The following is a 16547-nucleotide window of genomic DNA, read 5'->3' as shown; positions in this document are numbered from 1 at the left end:
AGGGTTGAACTTTGCACCGAGTTACGCCTGTCTTACAATGGGCTTGTCAGTCAACAGGTCAGTGTCAGGGATTAGATGTTAGTTTTGTTTTGTGTTACAGAAAGAAGTCTGCGTTCACAAGTTTTTTAAGACCAGTCACTGGATGAACTACAGTAAAACAGGCATGCTTTATTACTCCACCCAAATCTTAATCATGTTTTTCTAATTTTTGAAAGGCTTTGGCTGATTTTTTTCAATACCAAAAATTTTAATCTTGTTATGCCAGACTTTTCTTCCTGTATAACAGCTTGAATTGTCCGATGTCTCGTCATTTACTTGGGGCAGTTTTTTTTTTTTTTCCAGAACAAACCAAACCAAATTGAGGTCGTAAACAAGTTTAGTTATATGTTAGCATACTGTCAATATCCACAATAAAGTTCCTCCTAGCTTTGAGGTTTTACTTGAAGTAAGAATATTTTAGGAAAAGAAATAATGGAATGACAATAGTTTACTGAGTCCTTTAAGGTTGCCAGAACAGAATGAATAAAATTATGGAGAGAATATTGCTAATTGTCTTACTACATCCTGAATGATGGTGACATTTAAAAAAAGATCTATCACCACGGTTGAATTTGTACTCAATAAAGTATTCAGACTAAGAATCAAGCAACAACTTTTAAAAGAAAATAAAGTTGCAGGGAGATACTCCTGAGAATACTCCGATACAATTGACTCTTGGCCACAAAACTTTATTTAAAAGTTCTAAAAGTTTTGCGAACTTGAAAAGTGCTGAACTACTCAGTAAGTCAGAACTTCTATGAGGGGTTTGGCATCAGAGGTTTGCTGTAGTCAAGCCTGTTAAAGAAATAGACAAAACTGCCATCATTTGCTATGGCTACCTACTACTGTGATGAGGAGTGGTCTAACTGATTTAGTCTTTTTGGCTTGAAACACTGAGAATGCTGCTGAGGCCAATAAAATAACCCTTCCGAGCTATTGTGGGTCAAAACCATTGGCTCTGTGTTTTTAAGGCAAACTGAAAAGATGAAAATGTAAAAATTGTGACATGGGCTTTGCCTAACTTGATATATATTGATTCTGAAATTAAATATCCACAAGTTAAGCCCTCTTCTTGCCCTACACTTTGCTCATCCGCAGACAACTTCCAGAGGTTTCATATTACTTTTAAACCTTTCAAATTCACAGGATGTATTCCTTTTTAACTGCCTGCAGTGATCAAATGATTTCTGCGTGGTTTCTCCTGCCACCCTCGTGAACTCAGCCAGTAATGTAATTGCTAATTTTATTTCTCGCCATATCTGCGAGGCAGAAAGGATTTCACTAATGGGATGTAACTAGCCAACATTTATTTGGGACATCTTTTTAAAGAAAATGGACGTGCTTGGATGGATAATGAAAAAAACCTGAACGGAACAAACAAAAAACATCTGTCTTGACAAATCCCGTAATACCAGATCACAAGTTAATTCATGTAGCTATTGAGGAAAGTCCTGGAGGGAATTGTCGCTTAAGGGTTTCATGCAAAATGAAAAAGGTAATTGGACAATTTTTAAAGGGCACGGAATAGCCTGAGCAAGGTTGAAGAAGCTAACAGACACTGTCAACTGGGGAAGCAGCCGAAGAGACAATCTCCACTATTATTATCCTTATTCCTAAATCCATGCAGATCAACAGTTCAATGATCTGCTGCTTGCATTACTTTAACATGAAGGAAACAAAAGCTGTCTTTCCTCGCCACAGTACATAAGCTTTGAGTGCTACTTCATCAGTTTCACTTGTTGGCTCAAATCAATTCAACTGTGACATGACTCAGTAAACGAGGGGATTGAGACAACAGCAATCCTCACTCATTTGACCATGGAACACATCACTAGGTAGCCTGATATAGACAAGAGACAAAGGCCCAGATGAAACCTGAGCTTGCAACCCTCCTTTATGTTACCATGACGACAGCTGCCATTCGTAGTACCTCTGTGAGAAGAGAAAGCTCCATGGACCTGTAGCTAGAAGCTCCTCCCATTTGGGGAATTCCCGAATCTAACCTGGCAACCAAGAAATTACACAATCTACTTATTTTGATAGGAAAAATAACTGAGGTGATTACGGGTTAACTGTTCCTGAATCCTCCCACCGTTAGCCCCCTTACCTGTTCACTAATTCATTCCTATCCTACCCTGTGTGGTCTTTCACACAGGGCAACTGGATGTGTTTCAGGGTGTGTTGCTGTTGCGGGCAGGCACAAAAGCAGGTTGAGCAGGTTGTTCCCTGAATGGTCTGTTTGGCCCTCCTCCCTTCTCTCTCTAGGCCGGAGAGCTGATTCATGCTCTTATGTTGGCAGCTCAGTGAAGAGTTTTTGTTGCCTGTGCACCTGTTCTCATCTGATATAGGCAGAGAGTGAGGTAAGGATTTACAGAGACAAGATTATTCTCCTTGTTGTATTGTGTTATGTTTTTGTGAAATTATATCTTTATAAATTGTTAACAATCACGTTTACATGCGAAAAATATCATAAGATTCATTTGAACCTTAAATGTATACAACCTGGGACTATTAGTCTAACTTTGCACAAAGACAATATAATCACAACAGGTAACATACTCTGTCGGAAATCAAAAAAAATCAAGTACAGCTGCAAAGAGAAGATTTTCATAAGAATTAAGTAAAATTAGAACCCTAGGCTATGGAAGTGATAAAATTGGAACCAGTGCTGGAAGACTTTGTTAGATTTTTGATATTAGCGACAATACATTAATTAAGCACAAGCAGGTCCTTTATGAGTTTCAGGTATTAAAAGTGTATTTCCAACTAAATTAATTTAGAGTATAAACTAAAGTACTCTCCAGTTATTTGAATAAAAAGGCTCATATAAATCTGTAATGATTATACAACAGGTTCAGTATCACACTTACATACAAGTAGAATATTAACCTTTTATCAGTTAAAAATTGAGCTTATTTTGACCATTAAACTTCAATTAATTTCTGTAATTGCAATAAAATCTGATGAATAAATGTATTGGCATGCAGGGTCAAATATTTATCCGACATAGCTGAAACGGGAGAGAGACTATCATGGTGGGAACTGAAATACAAGCCCTAAAAAATGCTGTCATACTGGTTGATAAAAAACACTATTGTTTTTCTTAAGTCTGTATGGCACCCAGTTATGTCACACTTCAAATCTATTTGTAATTGATATCTTGTGTTGGATTTTAGCATGCAATTTTTTTGAGGCTAGATATAATTTGTACTAGTACTAGAGAAGAGGGGCTGTTTTTCACTTGGTTTTTATGTCTGTTTGTGACTTTGAGTGTCTGCGTATGTCTGTTGCTAATTTAGAGATGAAAAGTGGTGAAATTGGTCAAAAATTGGTAAAATTATTAGAGATGTAAAATGAAAATAAACCTAATGACCGGTTTCCTCCTTATGTCTCAGCAAATTTGGTTGGATTCAAGTTTTCAGTGGAGATACATATAACAAGAAAGTACTGAAATTGTAGATGTCTCCAGCCTGCAAAGGGTTTGGGTTTGGCCAGATGAGACACTTAAAATGTAGAAGTACCAGAGAGTACACTTCAGTTATCAATGGATGAATGAATCCTTCTTAGTTTTTTGCCTAGTTATTGCTCTGCTTTGCCACTGAGCTTTAGATTGTTGGCAAAACAATGTCTTAGAAGTGAAGTATGAGTATGCAACACTGCTTAGACTGGCAGTGTTTATGATGTTATGGGTATATGATAATCTCAAATACAGTAAAGTTGTCTGACAAAAACGTTCAAGAGGTAGGTAGAAACTATTCATTTTTTTGCTGCGTGCAAAGGGTCAGGAGCAAAAATACCAGTCTGGTTCAAAGACATGTTAGTAGGTTGCTGACAGCTGTATATCCGTCTTAGCCAGGCAAGTGTATTGCTATAATTTTGAATAATAGAAGAGATGTGTTTCATCACAAAAATATGTTGACGCTAGAGCTCTGGTTCTATATTTATCACTAGCTATTTATCTGTCTTCCAAAAAAAATTTGACATATTGTGTATCCATAACTTTAGAAATTTAATTTAAAAAGAATGACCACTTTGTTGTAATGTTGAAATACATTTTTAGCTAAAATAATACAGACATTAAAAGAAGTACTAGCTTATCTAAGAAAATGTATTTCTGTAAAAATATGAAGCAGCTAACCCGTGAAGTGGCTCAAAAGGGTCTATAAAAGGGAAAATGAGAGGGTACAACGTCCTGTGTAATCCATCGCATCTCTTCTGGGGCAATGAGCAATCTCTCGAAAGAAAATGTCAGACAGAAGGACATCACCCTGTATGTTGAGAAACTGATAAAGTTCAGTAGCCTGCAAACATGCATACCCTAAAATTCCAAATAAACCTCTTGAAGACCTGACAACATGTTAGTTGTTAGCAAGTGCGCAATGAACATGTAAAAATTCTTTGACGTTTGGAAGTGGAACAAGCTGATCAAACATTTTGACTGTGCAATTGGAGCCTAACTGTCTGGAGATGGAAACTGAGGGTTTTTCGCCCCTGGCAAATGGTCACAAACAGGGAAGACTTCACACACAGTCCTTGCATTTGGTCAAAAATAGTAACTCAGTCAAGCTGGGAGTTTGACACCTGTGGCCCTTTGCTAAGGGTCTTTCTCCTGAAAGGTTGGTTAAGGTTGTCCGACTACTGAGTACTGAGCTGAGTATTCAGCTTTTATTTGTTATTAAGTAATCAGACAAAATGATGTTGTTTACAAATTACACTGAAGTTAATTTATATACTGAACAATATCTACACTCAGAGTTTTGCATTGACATCTCAAGCAGAGTATAACGTAAGATATACTTTATTGATCCCCATAGGGGAAATTCTTGGATTACACATAATACACTTAGTAATACTATCTGCAAGCTTCTACAATATAAATGTACCGGTAGTCATGTCCTTAAAGATTATCTTCACTTAGCATTTAACAGATTTAACGTCACCTGGCAAATGGATCCTGAAATCCTTCATCCTCTCATTAATTACAGTCACTCTTCGTTTAACAACAATGATCTGTTCCAACGACTACGTTGGAAAGCGAAGGATTCCCTTTGTGTCAACTCATATCATCATTTATAAGTAGTATACTGAACCTTACAGTAGGTTAGCCCGCCATAGCGTAAAAGTTAGCCCACTGTTGGTGAAAAGTTACAAGTTAGCCTTGCCCAGGGGTGGGCAAACTACGGCCTTATGGCCACATCCAGCCCATTGGTCTTTTTAATCCGGCCTGCCAAAGATTGGTACAGAATTCATACTTTATGTGAATGATTGGGTCAATGAATGTGGCACCTCAAACAGGAGATTATTTCATTTTTGGAGCTACTTCAGAACACTTGAGAATTTTCCTGAGCTGAATAACACAGATTGGCTTTGTGATTTAGCCTTTATTGTGGACATACTGACACATGAATGAGCTGGATGTGAAACTACAAGGGAAGAAAACGCTTTGTGCATGAAATGCAAGTAAACGTCAGAGCCTTCAAAACCAAGCTGGTTTTATTTTCAAAGCAAATGTCAGACAAACGTCAGATGAGTCCAATATGTGCTGTTAAAAAAATGCTTTTTTTTTTTTAATGTATCGTATCTTGTGCTGACCCGGCTCATTTGTTGAATTTTAAAAGTCAATGTGGTCCCTGAGCCAAAAAGTTTGCCCACCCCTGGCCTAGCCTATCGCAGTGCTGCCAGTTGCCCAGGCCCAACTTATCATACACAGCAACGTCGTACACTTACACTCGCGACTGCGCTGCCACTATACACGGCGCATATACATTGACTTTGCAACTTCGATATTTTCATTAAATCTTGGTCAAAGATGTGGTGCCCGTCGTAACTCTGAGTTGTCGTTAACCGAGTATGTCGTTATGTGAGGAGTGAATGTAGTTAGTTTATTGTGGTTGGATTTTTGTCAAAAAACAAACTAATTAGAGGGTCAGAAAACATGCCCTTAAAGAGATAGGTAAGCAGATGCCTCTGTCTAGTCGAAATTGTACCATGATGGTAAACTTATTAGGCGCAATACATGGGCAGCTGTTCAGCTAAATTATTGTTCTCGTAAGGGAAAAAGAACTGCTCCCACAATGTACATGACATATCGAATATTGATACTTCATACAAATATTATCAGTCTCCTACAGCAGTTCAACAGTACACAAAACACAGTTCAGAGAAGAAAGACAGAAGAATGCTGTGATGCGGTCCTTTACTTCTGATGCAACGCAATTCTATTCATTATGCACACAATCTTTGTTCAGAATTTTGTTTGAATTTTCAAAATTATCTGTAGTGAATGATGAGCAAGTCAGAAGAGTATAATTGTTATACAATTGAGAAATTGTCTGTCATACATGCTTAAAATATTATTCATACATACATCATCTGTAATCTGGTCTAAAGTGCAAGTGGCTCAGCTCAGAAGCTGTGCTCAGGAGAGTATGGTACCAGGGTTATGCCTGAAGATGCTGAATTTTCTGGAAACATCATGCCTAGCCCTGCACAAAGGTGCATTTGGGTTGTAATTCTGGAAAGGAATTACAACCAGATTGACATACTGATATTTGCCTTACTACGTCCCTTTTTGACTCTGGGACTCATTTATTCCTTCAATATATCTAGTCCAGGACCAAAAATGGTGGAGGAAAATTGAATAGGTCAGATCAGGCCAGTGATCCTCTCTGGTCTTTTCTGGGGGACCCGCAAGTTGTTTCTAGGCCAGACAGGTTATATAATGTCTCTAGCATGTTGGGGTTGACCTTGGGGGCTCCTAGTAGTTGGATGTTCCCAGAATACCTCTGACAGGGGCTTTAAAAGAGGCCAACCTTACAGATGGCTATAGTATCTTGCACTCTGCTCAGAATAGCCCAGAATGTTTTATTAACTGTTTGCCTACTCTGTGTGTGAATATCTGGAGTGTCAGGTCATTATCAGACAAAACAACCTTGTCAAAAAGATCTGTTTGGTTAACGTCACCCCAGTATCTGGGGATCCTTGACACTCTTTCCTGCCTTCTGAGTATAATACAGTGTGCTGGACTGATATAGGATCTGGAAATCTATGTCTCGTATTGACAATTTCTTGACATTTTTATAGTGTACTCATGACTATTTCATGGTGGACCTTGAAAGGCATGATATCATGGCAAGGAGAATCAATCTCCTACAATCTGTGAAATTTCTTTTCCCTCTAAAGCCTAGGCTTACACCTTATGATTTTCAAGTCAGACTTGAAACAAACAGTCGTAATGAAATCATAAGGAAATCTTAAGAGTTGTAGTGGAGTCTTAGTAATAGCAGTGTGCTCCCATCATCTCAGTCGTTAAGTTTGAGCTGGTAGTCTTGTGTGTTAGCACAGTTGTTAAGGTCAGTCTTTTTTCTTAGTCTTAGATCTTACAACAATACCAAACATGTTTGATATTATTGCGAAGTCTTAGTGTTACGTCATCATAAAAACTAAGTGATCAACCAATAGATGAGCTCCAACAAAAACAGTACATTGGATAGACAAAGAATCAGCAGAGTGGTATTGGTGGCACAGATGGTATATGGATCAACGGGATTGGAGAAGGACGTCCCGATCGGTATGGAGCATCCAGAAACAGGAGTGGACGGTGGAAGTGACGGCAGAACAGCTCATGTACAATTTCAGCTTTCAAACGTATCATGACCAAGTGGAGAAGGAAAAGCAATTTAATAATAATAATGCATTTGATGTTTTATTGATGATTTGATGATTTAACTCTATTTTTTATCACATTTACATTTTATATATATTTATTTATGTTTATTCTATATATTTATAGGTGTTCTGCTCTACGTTGCTATGCTATCCCTTTTATCCTCCAATTGCAAACAAATACAGTTTGTCAGATTCTTATTCTGATTATTGGACTGAAATAGAAGAGGCTCTGCAAATACCTGAGGAAAACATTGCATGGTGGCAAAAAATGAATGAATCTCGTTGTAGTTTTCCACGAGTCTTTTTAAAGCTTTGCAAAGTCTTTAGAAGTGAGATCTACAGCCTAGTCGCGGTGTATGCTAAGACGTAACACTCTAAGAACTAGTCTTAAACTGTGAATTTGTGTGAGTTGATAGTTTTAGTTGAGCCTTAAAAAAATGTTCAGTTTTAAGTCTGAAAGTATAAGCTCAGCACTAATCAACAATTACAAACAAAACACTCCTTTTGAAGGCCATGGAATTGCTGGTATAAATTTCATAGGCAGTTGAGTGTCTTGGCTTTTTTGATATCGCTAGTTTACATGTTTACTTTTCCTCTTGTTTTCTTTTAGAAATCAAAGGGGAAATATGGAACTGCTGTATTTAACACTAATGACAGGCCTCCTGCTGTTTGTTCAAACCTTTCACCTGGCATCACTCCAATATGCAACTGGCTCTCCGGGGAACACAATTGACAAAAGCTGGTGGCGAGGACAACCTCAAGATCCAGCTGCTCAAGACTCATTTGCTGAAGAGGAGGTACAATATGATCAGGGAACCGGTGAGAATAATGTAGAGTCAAGCACTGATTACAGCAGTGGAATAGTTTTGGGCTCAAAGCTTATTGAAAATAACACCATGCTGAGCCTTGACAATAAAACATCTGATGGTCTGAATGGTTTCCTTGGTGGCAAGTCCTCCAGATTCCCAAATGTCACAGAAAATCAAACTGATCAAGCAAAAGCAGACTCTAGGAACATCCAATCAAACCAAAACAAGACAGAAGACATTGAACAAACAATCAACTCAACAGAGTTTGTAAACACAAGCAGCCATCAAATTCACCAAAATTCCAGTGGTCTTCCAGATGTTTCCAATCGCACAGATTTTGAGACAAATTTGACCCCAGAGGGTAACAAGACACAAGAAGACACAAACAAACCAGATGAAGATGAGAAGACAACCAACAACACAGATTCTCCAAACATAACTTGGAAAACAACAGAAGCACCAGAGATAGACAAAGAAACCAATATGGCTCAGAGTACTTTCACAATCCCTGAAGATGTGGCTCCGGCCACACCTGAGACCAACATAACAGACGAAAGCGCAGCCTTGGGAAGCAGCTCAGAGAGAGGTGGCGATGGAAGTCCAGGTGAGTTTTTGGTTCCACGTTTCTTTTTCTTTAAATTAGTTCTCTACCACTATCTACATGATTGGCATTAAAATAAAATAGAATTGTTTATTTTGAAACCAGAAATAAGCAATAATTCAGAGTGACTTTATTAATGTGGTTCAGGTTAAAAGTAACAGAGCATTGTTCCAAAAGAAATACATCATTGTTACTGGTGTCTCTGTGTGTCTGACCCACTTCAGCATTCATCTATTCACCCATTGGCAGGGGAGAAATAATGCCTCTTTGACAGAGAAAATGTTGGGTTAAGGTTTCAGGTGCTGTCTATGAGGCTTTTATGAGAGAAGGGTTCAATTACAACCAACATCTCAGCAGGACAATGAACTCTCTTTTTGACTAAAAACCTGATATAAACAAGGGTCAAAGAAACTTAGTACCTCTGTACTGAATCATGAGACTAGTCTTTGTTATCGATCACAAAATTCAGGTCATACAGCGGCCCATCTATCTGTTTAAGAGAAAAGAGTTTGACACTATAAAGGTATGACAAATTTTTTTTTTTGATAATTTTTGGAAAAAAAGTACATCTAAGGAGATAATCCAAAAATATTGTAGATATTTGAAAATATGAGGGGAATAGGGACAAAAAGGTAAAATTCCCATGCTAAATTCCTGAGTAATCTAAGAAGACCAATTTAATAACAAATTGCTGTTTTTTTTCCCATGGTGGAAGAATATAAATTATTGGCAATCCCTTCAGCATCTTTAAAGATATTTCATTTTGGATCAAAGCGGTGAATTAGCATACTTATTGGCATCGACAACCAAACCCAACAATGCTCAACAGTTACTCATGTTTCAGGATTTGGGTTCTTGTAGTATGTTCTGTTTCCGTGTCCTACATATTAATTGATTTGAATATAAAAATAAAAATGACCAGTTCATCAATTTATTTTTGGTTAGTTGAAAAACTTTCATTAGACTAATTCACAAGGGAGAGCAGGCGACAAAGGCATGCATTTTAATTTCTCAGCTTGGGAAAAAAAAAGTTGGACAAACACGTCCAAGCATATTTCATAATACACTTACAGACAGAGAAAAAGAGAAAAGAGTGATGCAAAACAAGAATAAAATACAACAAATGTCTGGTATTTTTACTTCAATCCAACCTCGAGTTCACTTATCCCCACCACATGATTATTAATGTCAGATCTTGAATGCAATACAAATCCAGTATTTTTGTATCATGGGTTCTTCACGACATTTGTCTAACTTTCTTTTTGCCCTTTCAATCAAAAGTTTTTGAAACACTAGAGGTTTTCATGACTCAAATCGCAGTGCCCAAAGAATAGACTTTTATTAAATCAACTGGTGGCCAAATCACTTTCTGCTTTTTTGAAAATACAAATCCATAAATCAATGAAGTATTAATTCATTCAAAATAAAACCAATCAACCCCCCTCAACAAACAGGAAGAGTGACAATTCAAATCTGGCAATCAAACTCAAAGTTGGACCAGAAAGTTGAACTCTTTTGGTTTTGTAATTGTGTGCCAGTTTTGCCTTTTTTGCTTTTTCACAGCACCATTCGAAAACTGTTTTACTGACTAAACTTGCTCTAGCTTGAGAAAGGGCTGCTGTCAGGTTGTGTCTTGTATACACACTAATGGGTGCCCTTGGATATGGCACGAGTTGACAAACATATTGTGCATGTTCCTCCTTATTCAAGGCTGTCACAGCATGTAAGCACCAATGTCTGCGGGCAATAATTACCATCTAACATTTATAGCTCAATGATTGTACAGTTGTGTAAATCTTATAGAATCAATTATGTCATTCAAATCCCAATTAGCAATTTCATTTAAATATTCAAACTAATAATCAGTCAAATTTCACCTTTTTTTGCATGAGGAACACAAGCTGCAGCCTTAAAATATTCAAATATATTCATGAAATTATCATGATTTTGACATGTTAATTACATTAATTATCACAGCATAATTTGGAGAAATCTATGTGGTTGAGGAGCTTAATTGGTTTGTGTATTTATGCAAAGTCTATCAGAGACAGTTTCAAAAGCAAATTCCAGCACTAATTATCTCCCAATTAACCAAAAAAGATGGAAGCTGATAGTAATCAGATTCTTGCTAATAAAAAGTCTAATATTACCTCCCACTCTCTGTTTCCTCATTCCTAAAATAAAGGTTCGGCATCAGACTCCAAGGGTACCAAAACACCGGGTATATGGGCAGCTCTGTTAGGAACAGCGCTGGCGGTGGCCTGTGTGGGACTGTTGGCCTATGTTATCCTGAAAAAGAACAATAACAAGAGTTTTTCACACAGAAAACTGGTTGATGACTTCCCTCCAGGCCCAGGTATGTGTATTTGTCTATTTATAGAGTTGCCACTTTTTTTCCAGGCTTAAACAGATAGATGTTTTCACAACACAGGGATATCATCTTCATGAGGGATTCTTCCATACAGCAAGAATAGGGATGCCGAGGATCACATATTAGATTTGTCCATTTCACATCTGGTTTGGGTGTTTTTGTAATCTTAGGGAATCAGTACTGGCCTCTATTCCTCAGAGGAAGTCAGAAATTGGGCATTTCTCAGGACGACAAAGAATAACATTTTAAGCACGACTACAACATTTCTGACCAAAAGGCGCTCCGTTAAAAAAAAAAAAAAAAAAAGTAGCAGTGATTGATGATTAGTGCTGACCACCCAGCACATCTAACTTCTACTGTACACCTGCGTGGATTCAACACGAAAAACAGACAGAGCAGTATATTACATAACCAAAATAATAGTGGCCAAGTTATGATTCGAAATCACTGTTCAGGATATACTTCCAAACATGGTAGCTGAAATAAAGGTTTCAGTTAAATAATATTAAAATAACTTGACGTCAGACCAGAGAAAGTGATGGTCTGGAAGAGTGGAAGAGTGTGTCAAACAATACCATAGGATCTAAAATATACAAAGGCTGTAAGATTCTACAGAGCAGCCTTGTAGAAATGTAAATGCAATGTTATTACTGTACTGTTACTGTACTATTACTTCTAAGTGTCAAAAATTTTTAGTGAGGTTCAAGATTCGCATGGAAACTAAAGAGGGGATAATTTGCGGTTTCGCTTTTAGTTTGTGAACCCCAAACAGACAATTCATATTACTGTATTCAGCAGAGCTTCCTATATCTTACCATATAAAAACATCTAACATTAGATCTGAGTAATAAGGGAGAGTTTGCATTGCCTCCACTATATTCCTGTTCTATTCCATATATTCTCTGGATTCTCTAAGGTCACATTTCTTAGGTCCTCTGTGTACATAGATCAGTAAGCATATGCTGTTCGTTTTGCACAGCTGTCTGACGGTTTTTTCTCCCAGCATTAAGGAGAAGTTGGCAAGATTGTTTGCGATAAAACACTCCATCCATTATGTGTATTTTTCTTTATATCATGAAAATGTCTGCAAAGACTCCATATAGGGGTCTTTTTGTTTGTAGTGTAGTTTTTAGTTAATTAAATTAGTTACTTTTTGCAAATTACTGTTTTTTTTTTTTAAATTCGGATCTTACTTGTATAACTTGTATAACTCACATAGCTCAAAATATCTGACAATGTTTCAAAGAAATGTGCATGTGCTGCAAGACAATAACTAAACCAGATTTATTATTTACAATATGCACGAGTGCTGTCTCTGAATGGAGAGATTTGTTCTATTGCAGTTCTATATAATATTCTTCTTCCTCTTTACCTTTCGGTTTTTCCCTTCAAGGGACGCCACAGGAAATCAACCTCCTCCATCTAACCCTATTCTTTGTATCCCTCCTTCATCTTACTATGTTTTATGTATCTGCAGTTTTATATAGTAAAAAATCATATTAAACGTACATGTACTTTGAACAGTAACATTGCTTGAATGATTTATCACTGAGTAACAGCAGATTTCAAACGGTCAGTGAAGTTGAATTTTAGATTTTAGGATCACAACATGTTAAATCTTGATGTACTTGGTATGCTTACATTTGTATGATACTGATAACTTTATCCTAACTGCAGTTCTCAGATTGGACAACAGCGACCCTATGGACCTGAATTTTGGAGGCTCAGCTTACTACAATCCAAGTATCCAAGGAGACAACATCCAAATGAAAAATATTCCTGAGTGAAAGAGATGCTGAAAAGACTCCTAGAACAAGAACAAGACTGTCCTTGATGGACAGTTGTCATTAAATGTATAGCTATATGACATACATAATATCATTTATAGACTTGTAAATATATATGGCTAAATGTGATTTTGCATGTAATTTTTAGGTTTGGTAAAACCACAAGTTTTCAACGTAAATGATACTTGAATAAGATTGTGAATGTTTTAATAGATTTATTTTGATAAAATAAGTGAAAGCGGTCAATGTGAAATTTATAGAGAAATTCACAACAGCCAAAATGAATTATCAGCACACGTTGCCAAAGGAAGTATGATCAAGTTTTCCCTAATGAAGAATGCACTCCATTCAGTCGATAACTGATGATTGAAAATTATTTGTTCCTTTGCTTCGTCTTTGATTGATGCTTTTGTTGTAGATGGCATGCAAAAAGATTAGAAACCAAGCAAAACAAATACGTTATCAAAAGTTGAACCCAGCATGACTATTGCACTTCCATAAAACAAATGCATAAACAGATCAACTAGGCTATTTAGATGCATTGGACGGCATAGCAAATCAAAAAACTTATGAACAAAATAAACTGCTGCTGTGGAAGGTAGACATTAATTGAGAATTTTGCTTTCAGCTAAACAAACCTTGTAGATAGCCATTCTCTGATTTTTTTTTTCAACAGTAGCTGGATCCTACTGTGTTACTCAGAGACTAAGATTTTGGTATTCAGAAAGGGTGTTATGTATTTGGTCTTAGGATTACTCAGCTGTGACATCGATATTAACTCTTATACTGTTTACACTTCCTGACCTCCAGGTGTTCAAACAAAGATTTGGGTTTCTTATAGTGGCAATGGGTATTTTGGAGTTGAGCGTGCTATTTGGCTTTTGGAAAGCTAGAGCAATATTATAAGACAAGTGCAAAGAAGAATTAGAAATTATATTTATGCCTATACCTTTATGAAATGACTACCTAAAGTGATAAATCTATTTCTTATTTTACTACATTGTGTTTGGCTAGGAGGACAGTTATTTCATTGTACAGAAAAAAATTTAGTTTAAATCTAACAATAACTTTTAAATGGAATTCAAATATAATCCTTATACTTGGGTGAAAAAAAAATCTATCCATCCTCTTATCCTGCACTGCAGAGGATACTGGAGCCTATCCTAGGCAGGGTAAACCCTGGACTGATTGCCAGTCAATCACAGGGCCACATATACAAACAAACAATCATTCATTCACTCACTCAATCATTCAGGGCGATTTTCCCAATTTTTTTCCAATTAACCTGCATGTTTTTGAAGTTTGGGACTAAACCAACACAGACAACATGCAAACTCCATACAGAAAAGGACCCTGGTTGGAATCAAACCAGGGTCCTCCATGGTGTGAGGCCGAAGTGCTAACCACTGCGACACCGTGATGCCCTCGGGTGAAAAAAAGGGGAAAAAACAAAACAAAAAAGAAACATATATAGTCATTACATCATCTCACTTTTCACTGTTTGTACCACTTGTCAATACTGAAGCCTGAGGTCAATAAGGGTACTCTGATTTGGTCTAAATATTATCTAGAAGGGCTTTGTCAACTTGTATGAGTGTTCTCTGGCAGTGTCAAAAAGCAAGTTGATTGGATGAACAGCTCGGAAACAGACTATTTATTCAGCACCAACAATATACTAAAATTTCAGTCACTCCTCTCATGAACTTTATTTGAGATTTATTTTAAAATCTAGCAAAATATTTTTGGGTTTAGATCTTTGGCTGCGTACTTAAAATCAATTAAGTGACAGCAGAGCCTTGCAGAGGAATGCACATATTTTATTGGGGTACTGAGAGGTTCATTTACACTTCAAGCAGAAACAAATGAATCTGAATTAAATTTAATGACTGCTATCTAAATTGAGGTTATGTCAAAAAAATTACAGAATAATTTAGTTAATTTTCTTCAAGTAAATGAGCTTAATTATATTAATTATCGTCTGCTGTTGTAACCCAAACTTCTGTCTCTGTATCCCCCCCGAGCCTTCGCAACAATAAATGATCGGCAGTGCTCTACATTGGAATCATGTCATTTTTATTTCTCGAGAACTTGTGGAAGATGAAGTGGCCCAAGAGAAATGTGTTTCCCCTAAGAAGTTTCTCAAACAAGGAACAAGGTGAGAGTGTCCTTTTTTATTGATAGCGACAAAACTGGCGCATACATATTTGATTTTGTATTTCTCCTCTCAGTAAAAGAACTCCTCATATCATTGTGACTACACATAATAGATACTTGTGCATATCCAGGCAGCTTCCCAACAATATACCACTCGAACAGCAATATCTGTGAGAATGAAATTTTGGTGTTAATCTCCTTGTACTTCTCAGTTGCAGAGAAGCTTTGGGCAAATTATCAGCTCTACCAGTCATTCTAGCTATCATTATTACAGAGTAGTTGTGTCCTTGGGCCTGAGTGTATAAGAGAGATTAGATGCACAAGACTAATCATAAAATACCTTACTACTACACCAACAAGAATAAAAAGCAACAACGATGCAAAGCTACATTACTTATGCTGGTGTTACATCTAAAGACATTGAAAAGACCTGTGTGAAACAATCCACTTACACCGGTTCACATCTTATGACAAGTCTTTAGTCTTAAATCTCAGTGTAGTCTTACTACACTGAGACAGAGATTTCACAAGATTCTTTCAGCAATTTTTCTGCTTCCATTCAGTGTTTTCAGTGGGTATTTGCAGAGCCTCTGCTATGTCTGGCCAATCGAAATTTAATTCAGAAAAACTTTATTTATATGTATGTATGTATTTATGTATGTACTGTATGTGTGCATATATATATATATATATATATATATATGTATGTATGTGTGTATGACATATGACATTACAACATTAAGACCTTAATTCACTCAGCTAATCATTAAACGATCCTTCAATAATTATTTTTTGACATAATCTTTCATTAAAAGGAATCTTTTTTTTTAATTCACAAAATGTATGTGATTTTTATTGAGTACCACTCTTGTCTGGTGCTTGAATTGACAATAATTAGGTAGATTTGGTCTAACTCCAAATTACACAGTGAATGCAGTGTATCTTGTTAAAACTATAATGCCAGAGATTATATCTCGTTTACATGCATTCCTGTTGAGCTCATATGCCCAAATAGTTGAATCAAACAATTTTTTGACTTTATTAATTAAAGTAACTTCTATAAATATTAATTCACTGACCCCAGGCTGGACTAATTAAACAACACGGTCACAAAGAAC

At 36.7% G+C, this 16547-nt stretch overlaps 1 protein-coding gene across 1 annotated transcript; it reads left to right on the top strand.

Moving 5' to 3' along the window:
• The first annotated feature begins 2281 nt into the window (after positions 1–2281).
• Positions 2282–15327, top strand: LOC147235804 (uncharacterized). The gene is made up of 4 exons (XM_086144048.1): positions 2282–2399; positions 8318–9120; positions 11303–11473; positions 13166–15327. Exons 2-4 carry the CDS (start codon positions 8334–8336, stop codon positions 13273–13275), a joined length of 1068 nt encoding a protein of 355 aa, XP_086000174.1. The 5' UTR covers positions 2282–2399; positions 8318–8333; the 3' UTR covers positions 13276–15327.
• The last annotated feature ends 1220 nt before the right edge of the window (positions 15328–16547 follow it).

The sequence above is a fragment of the Fistularia commersonii genome, chromosome 3 (genome assembly GCF_037954325.1).
Source record: "Fistularia commersonii isolate RoL2024-O1a breed Wild chromosome 3, RoL_Fcom_v1.0, whole genome shotgun sequence".
NCBI classification, from domain to species: domain Eukaryota; kingdom Metazoa; phylum Chordata; class Actinopteri; order Syngnathiformes; family Fistulariidae; genus Fistularia; species Fistularia commersonii.
This window is presented reverse-complemented; position numbering and strand designations above follow the sequence as displayed.